The sequence below is a fragment of the Rattus rattus genome, chromosome 4 (genome assembly GCF_011064425.1).
Source record: "Rattus rattus isolate New Zealand chromosome 4, Rrattus_CSIRO_v1, whole genome shotgun sequence".
NCBI classification, from domain to species: Eukaryota; Metazoa; Chordata; class Mammalia; order Rodentia; family Muridae; genus Rattus; species Rattus rattus.
In genome coordinates this window covers 42,399,841-42,411,909 of record NC_046157.1, presented here as the reverse complement: position 1 = coordinate 42,411,909, position 12,069 = coordinate 42,399,841, and the positions used below count along the sequence as shown (strand labels likewise).

The 12,069-nt window shown below is 44.2% G+C and overlaps 1 protein-coding gene across 1 annotated transcript in view; it reads right to left on the bottom strand.

The window, feature by feature from the left end:
- The window catches only part of Dcbld2 (discoidin, CUB and LCCL domain containing 2), a 58,827-nt gene extending 47,319 nt beyond the window's left edge, over positions 1-11,508 (bottom strand). Inside the window, exon 1 of the mRNA XM_032900322.1 lies at positions 11,056-11,508. Coding sequence (XP_032756213.1) covers positions 11,056-11,251 — 196 coding nt within the window. The 5' untranslated portion in view covers positions 11,252-11,508. The remainder of the gene's footprint in view (positions 1-11,055) is intronic.
- Between the last annotated feature and the right edge of the window lie 561 nt (positions 11,509-12,069).

The following is a 12,069-nucleotide window of genomic DNA, read 5'->3' as shown; positions in this document are numbered from 1 at the left end:
ATTTATAATAGCCAGAAGCTGGAAAGACCCCAGATGTCCTTCAACAGAGGAAAGGATACAGAAAATGTGGTACATTTACATAATGGAGTACTACTCAGCTATCAAAAACAATGACTTCATGAAATTCTTAGGCAAATGGAATGAACGAGAAAATACCATCCTGAGTGAGGTAACCCAATCACAGGAAAACACACATGGTATACACTCACTGATAAGTGTATATTAGCCCAAAAGCTCAGAATACCCAAGATACAAATCATAGACCATATGAAGCTCAAGAAGAAGGAAGACCAAAGTGTAAGGACCAATGCTTCAGTCCTTCTTAGAAGGGGGAACAAAATAATCATGGGAGGTAGAGAAAGGGAGGAAGGAGTAGAGTTGGGAGGAAGAGGGGAGGGAAGAGGAAGGGGGGGGCAGGATCAGGTAGGTGTGAGAGGACACGGGGATGATATACAGAGAGTCAGGAAATTGAACAGAGATGTGTAGCAATGAGAGATGGGGGACTGGGGGTAGCTACCAGCAAGTTCCAGATGCCAGGAAAGCAAGAGGCTCCCAGGACCCAGTAGGGATGAGATTAGCTGAAAAGCCCAAAAAAGGAGAGGAAGAACCTGTAGAGGCCATATCCAGAGGTTAGGCCCTGACTGGGATATGGGGTTACCCACCCTTCTCAAAATTTTAATCCAGAATTGTTCCTGTCTAAAGGAAATACAGGGACAAAGAGTGGAGCAGAGACTGTGGATGCCAAGAGGTGCTTGCTGGCAGGAGCCTGATAAGAATGTCTTCTGAAAGGCTCTGTCAGACCCTTACCAATACAGATGAGGATGCTTGCAGCTAACCATTTGACTGAACAAGGGGACCTCAATGGAGGAGTTAGAGAAAGGACTGAAGGAGCTGAAGGGGTTTGCAACCCCATATGAAGAACAACAATATCAACCAACCAGACCCCCCCAGAGCTCCTAGGGACTCAACTACCAACCAAAGAATACACATAGAGGGACCCATGACTCCAAGTTGCATATGTAGCAGAGGATGACATTGTCTGGCATCAAAAGCAAGAAAAGCCCTCGGTCCTGTGAAGGCTCAATTCCCCAGTGTAGAGGGATGCTAGTGTGGTGAGGTGGGAGTGAGTGGGTGGGAGTGGGAGCATCCTCATAACAGCAGGGGGAGTTTGGAGGGGAAATGGGAGAAGGTTGAAAACAGATAACATTTGAAATGTAAATACATAAAATACCCAAAAAAAAGAAAAAAGAAAAAGAATTAAATGCCTGAGAAATAATCCAAGAAGGAATATGGCTTATTTCAGACTGTTCTATCCAAACTCCAAACCAAGTATGGTTTTTAGAGAATTGTGTGCCCTGATGGTAATTAGGTTAGACTTCCAGCAACCTTTGCATGTTAGTGATACAGTTACTAATAAATGAAGCAATTGCTGAATTTTAATGATAGGAGCCCTATGTATTCTTTTACAACAGCAAACACAGACGCAGCAACTCTATAGGGATATGCCCCAAATGGAGAGAGAGCAATAGAACTTTCATTCCACTGATACTTGCCAGGGTCACGGACCTTGGTTGTATGGTGAAATGGTGAGTAGGACTGCACTGCCTTTAAGTGTCCCTTTTGTCATACCTCAGAACACACCCATGATATAGGAAGAAAAAACACACAGCACTCAGTAAGCAGGAGAAAGGTGCATAAAGAAAAGACAACTGTTAGCCATTCATCCAGTTTCATTTGGCTACAGCAAAGTTTTTACTCACACTGTGAATTTTCAGTCCAGAACACTAGACAAGTCCTAAAACTCCCAGGTTTCCTAAGCCATATAACTTAACTATAACCTAATTTCACTTTATGGTCTTTGTCCCTGGTAATGTGCCGTGTTCTGATGTTAATGCTGGTGGAGTAGTTTCCTTTAGATTGGCGTTCTCACATGACAGACCTTCCCCGTAACACTGACATTTTTAAATAGACTTCTTTTCTAGGGCAGCTTTAGTACATAGGCTGGTTAGAACTGACTAATTCAGCAGACCACCATCTCTCAGAGCTCAGTTTACAGCCCTTCTTGGTCCTGTACACTCTATGGGTTTAGGCAAAACACAACTGGATGCTAATGGCTGTGACATGTATTTCTCTCCTCCCCAGGGCCCCTCCCCCGCTGCCAATCTTCACACTCCGCAATCACTGTTCTGTAACATCCACAGTGCTGCCTCTTCCAGAAGGCCAGCAGGTGGACGCACTCCGTGAGTAGGCTTTTCAGATTGACTTTGTGCCTTCTTTTTCATTGCCTGGTGGCCCCTCTCTGTTATTTATTTTCTTGATACTAAATATAAGGCAGATATAGATGTGGAGGGGAGGGAAACTGTTAGAAAAATAAACAGTCCCATCATTCTCTCTTGTCCTGACCTCATTCCTCCATGTGAGCTTTATTATGTGCTGGAATTTCATTGAGTACTGTATTTACATCCTCCTCTCCCCTTTCTCCAACTCCTCCTGCCCCCTTTGTATTCAAGTTTTAAACATTTATTTATGTATTTATAAACACAGTGGCACTTTTCTACATGTATATCTGCACACCAGAAGACGGTATCAGACAGTGTGAGCTGCCCTCTGGGTGCTAACTTGAACTCAGGACCTTTAGAAGAGCAGTGAGTGTCCTTATCCACTGAGTCATCTCTCCAAGTCCCCATAACATAACCCCTTTAGTTATCTGTTATATAGTGTGTGTATGTGTGTATCACATGCGCATAGACAAATAGAGCCTCCTGAGTCAACTTGGTGTTGTTCATTTGTGTATGTGTTTCCTGAAACCATACCCACTAAATCTCCAAAATATGGTTATCTAAACTAGACTTGAACAATGGCACCACCACTTGACATGACATACCAGTGTGGACAGGGATAGCTCGTGGGCCCTACTCTAGATGACGAGCTGCAGGTAATTAAAGGAGAGGACGAATTAGCCTTTTCCAGGCATAAGCTCCCATAGGTTCTCCAACCCATGCAATAATTACAGATCTCAATTTAAAAGGAATGTAAATAACACACACACACACACAGACACACACATAGACACAGATACAGACACATGCACACAGATATACACAGACACACACACAGACACACACAGACACAGACACACACACAGACACACACATAGACACACACACAGACACAGACACACACACAGATACACACACACACAGACACACACACATACACAGACACAGACACACACACAGATACACACACACACACACACACAGACCCAAACACACACACACACAGACCACACACACACAAACACAGATACACACACACACACACACACACACACACACACACACACACACACACACACTTCACCCAGGACCCCATGGTTAACTATTCAGAATTCTATAGCAAGCTCAGATGTCCATTCTCAGTGACTCACTGTGACCTTGAGGTTAACTACTCTAGCTATGCTCTGGTTTTGCTCTCTGTAAAAATCCAATTAGGTATTGTATGAGTACACCTGGTAGCAATGGCTGAATTCACACTCATTAATACACATTTGTGGAGACTATTCTCACAATAGCACAGTAACACTGCCAAAGATACATCTGAACGGCTTTTGTCTTTTTTGTGTTAACCCATTTATACTTTGGCTACAATCTATCCAATTAACAGGAAGAACAATGCCTTATTACTTTAGAAATTTATAGCAACTTCAGAGGCCCAGATGGTCTTTGGTCTTGCAAGGATGATAATAAATTGCTGAGAGCTGCTCCTTACTAATCATTTCTACAGCAACCGAATAGCTCATTCACTTGGAAAGTTCCAGAACTCCCCATCTTTATCCTAATCCTCAAACTCCATTATCTACTTATAAGATCACCAACTTCTGCTCAGCTGTTCCACAGTATTTCACATTCAATATACACAAGCCTTCAATGGACAGCTTCTGCATGCCGTGGTGGGTCCTGTCCATACAGTTTATAACAGGACAGATACAGCAAGTATTTCCAGGGAGGGTGAGTTCCTCTCCTTGTCCATATTTTAATGTTTAATTACACACATTTACGTCAGCTTAGCATGACAATCTGGTGGGCAATGCACTCTACTCACATGGACCGCCATGGTCAAGAATGAAACAGTCTTTAACACACTGTGCTTAATTCAGAAGTAAACCCCAGATACCTTTGAAACCTTCCACCACTTTGTAAGCTTACCTAAATGTGAGGTACACCTTATAGCTCCCAAGGCAATTGTGTGGATTCAATACAACTTAGCTGTGTGGTGGCACATGTAACCACGCAGAGAAGGCTGAGGTAGAGACCTGTATAGAGCCCACGGCTGCCCTGAGCTAAACAGCTTGCATCGGGCTAGCCAGGAATACATAGCAAGAGCCTGCCTCACAAATGCATGGACACAACCATGCTACATACAAACCTCTGTAAAAATTCTACGAGTTCCCCACACTGAGCAGATCCCCTTATCTATCCAGTGCCTTACCCTCCTGGAGATTGTCTGGAAGTTCTGGACAGTTTTATGTGTCCAGTTTTATGGTCAGCTGCCTGCTCCATGGGTGGGTACTGATGGACAGTTGTATATGACCTCATGGCCCCTGGTCAGCTGCCTGGTCCAGGGTGGGCACTGACTCACCCTCTGCCTACTCACTCTTCCCTCTAATTTCTGTGTTTTGCTCAAGAAGGAAACCCCAGAGTGTCTCCACTTTAGCACTTCGAGTCCTGGGGACTTCCAGCAGCCATGACCCCTTCCACACAGAGAAACCTGAGAGAGGAAAGTGAAGTCCAAACCTTGGTTTCTGAAAAACAACCGCATGCTTTTCCCTTGATTAGCAAGGTACAGCTCTACTCTAAAATCCAGTCAGTCCTCCTCTACATTCAGCAGACCTAGATTTCAGTCTCTATGACCCCAAGAGTCCTGAGTAAAACATATCCTCCACCCTCGCCATCCCTCACAACCAATCAGCAAGCTCCTAGGATACAATGTGAACACTGGCAAGCAAGAGAGAGCAAGATAAACCAGAATCCGAGATGACTGTAGAGGCTGAAGTTCAAGGACAGCTGAGACAGACAAAGTTAGAGTCACAGCCGGCATGAAGAGCAGAATTAAGGTTTAGGTGACTGTGCCACTTACAGTCCTCATCCAACCTTACTGAGACACCGAGTCTTCTACTCAGAATCTGCCTGTTCAGAGCCAGGCAGAACTTATGTGAACAGCAAGTGAGGTGGAGGTCAGGAGTATGGAATGGAAAGTGGGTCTCACGCATTTAAAATCAGGAGGTTTAACTGCTGAGTTACAAAGACTTGGATTAATTTCATATACTAATTCACTTGCTAACTGATCAGAGAGACAGGTTTAAATCTGTAAATTTTGACACAATTAGTCAAACATGACTGGAATTCCTAATCTACTTTTCCTGGGAGTTGCAGGGGGGAAAAGGTTTTTATCTGGCAATTATCAGAACCAAACTTTAAGCCAGAATCTGAAAGAGAAGACACGGGAGTTCATTCAACTTTTTGCTGATAACTTGTGCTGTCATCATTCTTGAAAGCAGCTAATTCAAGAGAAGGAGTCTATAGTTGGGAGTTCCAACTTGAGAGAACTCCAGAGCTGAAACACTCTAGCAAAGAACTGGTTCTCGTGGGAGGCCCAGGGAAGGCTGATAGACTCCCTGGCCCTGGGCAAGCAGGCAGTAAAGTTCAAGAGAGGGCTCCATTCCTAGGGGAATGAGGTAAGTGCCCAATGCCTAGACTCATAGCTACATGTGGGATGGAGCCAAAAGGCAAAAGCATGAAGGACTGACACCAAATAATGTGCTGGGACAGATCTACAGCAGAAATGACAGACATTCAGTAGAGCAGACAGCACGGTAAAATACTAGCAGCAGGAAAATAAGTAACACTCAATCCAGCATGGGGAAGTCCAACCTGGATGTGGGTGGGTGGAGATGCTTACAGAACTCTTCCTGAGCACAATGCTTGGCGATTTTCAAGTATGATTAATAAGAGAAGAAGGGTAAGGGTGGGAGCTCCAAGTACAGGACACTGCTATATAAAAATATCAGTGAAGACACTAAAACAAAATGTCCTGAAACTGCTTATTAGTGAAATACAAAGTTGTCCAGTCTTAGTCCCCAACTATATAAAGTGTTGGCAGATGCTAGAATGGGGTGAGAACAAGGACCAAGGGGAAAACCCATAGCTAGGGTGTGTGTGTGTGTGTGTGTGTGTGTGTGTGTGTGTGTGTGTGTGTGACAGACAGACAGACAGACAGACACACACACACACACACACACACAGCCTTTTGGATAGCATCCTATAAGTGACAGGAGCTGATGACATATGCTAGGGAAGTCACCATGGAGAGCAGTATCCTACTCCATTGGATCACGGCTGGCGCACAGTAACAGTCAACTGGTGCTTGTCAACTGACTAGACAGAAACAAAGAGCACAGCACTCGAGGAGGAGTGATGGCTTGGAGCACTGGCCAAAGCCTGGTACTCAGTGTAAGAGGCTTTGACTCCCTTCTGTTGAGTCTACGATCACCACCTCTCTACGATCTGCCACTCCTGCAAAGCCCAGCCACCTAGAACTATTTATCAGCAAAGCTCTGCCTTCTCAGGCATTGAAAATCATCTCCTTAAGTGCATACCACTGTGTGTGAGACTCCAGTGGAACATACTCACTTACTCAACTTGTTTGTGGAGCGTCTGAAGGCAAGGCGATGTTTTCTCCTCTGAATGTTATGGGGTTGTACTGAACATGAACGTTCTCCTGAGAGTGCATGATTGCTACCCCGTTCCTTCTCACAGTTCTTAGTGAAAATACAACCAAATACTGATAACTTCTCCCGCATCCTAAACAGTACAATTTAACCCAAAAGCTCAAGCTACTTAACAAAAACCACTGTCTTTCAACTGCTGTCTTCCAGATATGGGCTGATTTAGCACGCTGAGTTCAGTAACTTTCAGAAGTCACAACTGTCACCATACTGTCGCTGGCTTTCATTAAAACTAGTTTATCTGAATACTTTCCCATGCTCTTGAATTACGTTGATTTAGTCCAAATAATGACCTGGAAATTTATCATGATATACTTTATTAAACTAGCGTTTTGAAGTGAAATTCTTAAAAAATTTTCTCCTGAACATATTTTATAAATATGCTTGCCTGTGTTAAAATTATGAAACTATGTGACTATAGAAGGGGGAATGAAAAATTGACAAAGGAAAAGACAACTGTGGATTGCTACCCTCTGAAAGCTTTGCTTTACATTAACATTATCTTCTGTAAAATATTTTCTAAGATATTTATAAAAATGCTGTGGCCGCGAAGCTCTGAGAAAGTTGTCCAGAACCAAACCAGGAACCCCACAAGAAAAGCTGCTAACCCGTCTCGTTTCCTGTCTCAGCGAACACATTTGGGCAGTGTGTCTATCTTCATCACTCCTCATCCCAGGCCAGCCTTCCACACCCTTCCAAATAGCCACCGTCTGCCTGTATGTAGTAATCCAGGCTCACCATTTCAAGTCCTATGTTCATATCGCTCTTTAGACTACAGCTTCATAAATTCCTCTGTTGAACCTGAATTAAGCACATGCAATTCTCGGGCTCCTGCTTCCACATCTTGGTTACTTGGAAGGATATAGAAGGATGACCTCAGCTGAGAATGATTAGAAAAGGTCATAAAGACAGCATAAAATGAGAGCCCTGTTTTGGTTTAGTCCAGTGGTTCTCAACCTTCCTAATGCTGAGACCCTTTAATACAGTTCCTAATATTGTGCTGACCCCAACCATAAAATTATCTTTGTTTCTACTCATAACTGTAATTTTGCTACGGTTTTGAATAGTAATATAGATATTTAACGTGCAGGATATCTGATATGAGACCCTGTGAAAGGACCCTGTAATCCCAAAGGGGCTGTGAACCTCAGGTTGAGAACCAGTGGTTGAGTGGTTGGTTGATAGCTTTTTGATAGGGTCTTACAAGATGGATGGTGTAGTTAATCAGAAAGCCCTGATTCCCCTGCTTCAGCCAAGAGCGAGGATTGCAAGCTTGCCTGTGTTGCATGTTTTGTCAAACCAAGAAAAGACAGAAAATTCTAAATTTACCTAGTATTGATAATTATAAACGCTTCTTTGCTGAGATAGAAGTTCTTCATTTCTGACCATTTATAAATACTGAACTTCCCGAGCATCACACAAGCCAATGACGGTACTGCTTACCAAAAACAAAACAAAACAAAACAAAACAAAAAAAACCTTTTCATGCACTGACTACAAATATTACTAACTGAAATTATTCTTTCAAAGAATCAACCTGATCTGTTTCACAGGTTATTAAATTGCAAAATCAATGACAACATGTCATATGAATGGCTGTAAACAAATCACTCTTAATGGATTTTAAAAATTAATTTCCCGATATTATATCATGCTCAAGTCACATTCTGGCCCACAAGGTAGACAAATCTGTGATATAAATGAGAAAGCTGGTTACTGAGATGAGGTGACCCAAATTCCTAGTCATAATATAAACTGGAGATAGAAATTATATGACAGTAGAGTATTAACTCCTTATTATGAAAACTTATTACAGTAGCAAATATGCAGTTAGGCTAAGCTCCACCAATTTCAATTTTGTTAAAGAGATGTGTATTTTTTTTAAAAGGTTTTGAAAATGAACTTAGTATAAAGATTTGAAACTTAATATGAAGATTTGAAGGTGAACTTACCATGTTAGAATTCACATATATAAGCCACATCTAAAATGCCTATAGTATAAATATATTCAAATAAGTCAAGTCTATATATGATTTTAAAGAATACCAGTTAGTTAGGATGAATCATTGTGAAGGATTAGTTTTCAAAAACGTCATGAATTTTATTCTAAGCCATGCAGAAAGAAGAGTCATTTTCTGCAGGAAATCTGCTGAGAGAGCTATGTATGGCATTAAGTAGAACAAAGGCAGTAGACGGCATCATTTCAAAACAGTGTCAGGAAGATAAAAATGCGCTCATGCACTTGCCGGACACAGAATACATTTTTACCTGGGTAGGCTGAGTGGGGAGCAAGACTTACTCAGCAAAATTATTTTCTTCAGTTTACTTTTTATTATAACTACATGCTAATAGCAGACATCTGGAAAAGTAAAAAGAAACGAGCCACGGCTCTACCACTCAAAGACAACTGATAAGATTTTATTATTCCTTCCGGTCTTCCTCCCAAGGCGTCTTAGGAGAGTATAAAGTCTACCTTGGAACATGAGGGCATTCCCATGTTAAAAAGTCTATAGGTGTTTAGGAGTTTCACATCTTGTGTTAGGGAATGTCAGCTGACCCAGAAGGAATGTGCTATCCTAGTTAAGACGGGCTTCAAAGGAATTTCACTGCAAGCAGCATTAGGGCCCTCAGAGTAAGAGATTTTCAAAAAATTAGGGAATTCACCTCTCATACCATTTCTGAATTTTCAGATGCTCACCAAACTAGCCCTTAACTTACTAACTTAGCAACTCATGTTTAATAATTGATAAACACATAATGCTTTGCCTTTGTAAAACTTTATTACTGGTTCATTTTTTTTAAATCTATGAACGAGCCTTGCATTCACATATGAACAAGACAGAAATTGATACAACGGTATTCAACAAACAAAACTACCCAAATTTGAAGAAATAAAAATCACGTATTTTTAAGATCTCTAAAATTATTTCTATTTGTTTTGCTATCTTTTGGCAATGGGAGACAAATATATTGTTACAATGCTGACTAAAATGATTCAAAATCATTAAAAATAAGATGTTGCATGTTACATTAGTCTGGGAATGAATACTCCAAAAGACAATGGTGTCCTACACAGCTGACTCTATGACTTGAAGATATGTTTTAAACATGACGTAAATTTCTAGATGTAAGCCATCTAGAAATGTTCAAACACAGAAGTGTACTGTTTCCTTTCTACATTAAAATATGCTGTTCACTGTGCCTCAGTTTCCCTTTGTGGGGAATGGGATAACTACCTCACCAAGCTGTGTTTTAAATGCACTGATTTACACAAACCACTTAGTCCCGGGCCTCCCACACACTAGCTTCTGTAACCATATAAGTCTGTCTCCCCACCATGGGGAAGCAAAACACACGCATAGATGCCAAAACTTCAGAGGCTGCCACACTCTAATTTAGTAAGCACTGACTGAAATCTGCCTGCTATACCTCTAAACCTTAGGTTACTAAGTTTAAATGTGACTATTAAAGAGTACAGTTTACGTATTTCCCTTAGAGATTTCCTCTCACATACCGATCAAAGCTGCAACACCTTCTCAAAGACAATCCCATGACCTTGAAGATGCTCCTTACTGACAAAAAAAGTGCTTTCGGTGGGAATCTGAACTTAAAAATACGGAAAAACTAATGCCCAACAAAATGTAGTACACTGCCCGAAGTAGTAACACTAAAAAGTTCAGTCCTGTATTTTCTTTCCATTGCGATGATTTTTATCAACTAACAGTTTTGCCCGGTTCTGGAATAAGATTGTAGACGGAAAGAAGTTTTGTCACTTTCTGGGAAAGTTTGCCCTTTTAGGAGTGGACCACTACTCTGGGTCACTTCTGTGTCTGATCAAGCCAATCTACAAACCCCCGTCCTCAGTAGTGTGCAGGTGCTCTGAAGAACGAATTACAAACGCAAGGCTGTAGAGAGCACTGCAATTTGCTTCATTCGCTTTAGAACCTGGGCGCTATCCCTAAGAACAGTAATCACTGCCTGTCTTTAATAAGCTCAAGATGCTTTTTAATTTGCTTCCTACTCCGTCCATCAGTCCTGAAGGAGACAGTAAAGAGGCCTCCACAGCAGGATCTCACATCCCACTTTCAGAGAAATGAATGGCTTTGCGGAAAAGTAAAGCGACACAAACTTGAGACACCGGGCGGCAATCCCCTAACCCCAACACATCAGCTTCGTCAGTGTGGTGTCTCTGCATCTCTGGGTGCGTCGGCAGGATCTTTCAATAGCCAAGAGCCCCAGGAGGCCGACCGATGCTGGCCACCACTCACCTTTCTGGGCTCCAGCGTCCGGGAGCAGTAGGAGCAGTAGAAGGAGCAGCCGAGGCCTGGAGGAGGAGTTGCGGCCAGGAGGGAGGGGACAGCAGCCGGCGCTGGGCAGCGGGGCCCGGCCGGTGGCGGCGGGCGCGGCCGGGCCTCGGGGATCCTGCGGGCTGCGCGCGGCTCTCAGCGGCGCCCGGCTCGCCATCCCGGCGGCCGGCAATCCGCCCGCATAGTGCGCGCGCCGCGGAGCCCCGCGCGCCCGGGGCCCGCAGCACCCGGCGAGGACCAGGAGGCAGCGCAGCGCGCCTCGACCCCTCCGCCCTGCTCCCCACACTCGCTTTCCTTCGCCGAGCTTCCCGTCCCGAGACCCCAGGCCAGAGCACGGCGGACCGGAGGGTAGCACCGGGAACGAGCTGAGACGCGCTCCCGCCCCGCTCGTAGCCCGACCGGCTCTCCCGCAGGCCAGCCCGGCTCCTTCGCCCTCCCTCCCGCGCGCGCCGGCCACGCCTCCTCGGCCTTTGAAACCAATGAGCGTCCAGATCTGGTCCAGCTCCTTCCGTGCTGCCCAATCAGCACGCTGTCTGTTCTGTCGACCTGTTAGCTCCTCTCCTAGAGCTCCACCGCCCCTCATCCGCGTCTGCCAATCGCCCTGGACCTCTGGGAGCGTCCCACCCGCCTCCCTCGATCCGGGTTCGCCCCCAAGCCGCGGCCAGGAGCGGTCCCCGCCCCACAGAAGAGCCTGTAGTTTTTTGGGACCACTGCCCAGAGTGAACCCGCCGAGACTCTCTGGTCAGTGACTTCCGGGACTTCCCCATCTCGCGCTCTCCAGCTTCCCAGGGCCAGCTTGCTCATGGCTCCTCCCCCGTCGCACATCAGGCCACTGGAAGGGGTGGGATGGCTGGATGCTGGAAGATTTCAGCTGGGAGCTGTATTTAAGGGACTGTTTTTAAATAGCAGAATGCGTTTTTCTTAATTAGAACAATTACATCTCCGGGTACAATTACAGATATAATGGTCGGTTTT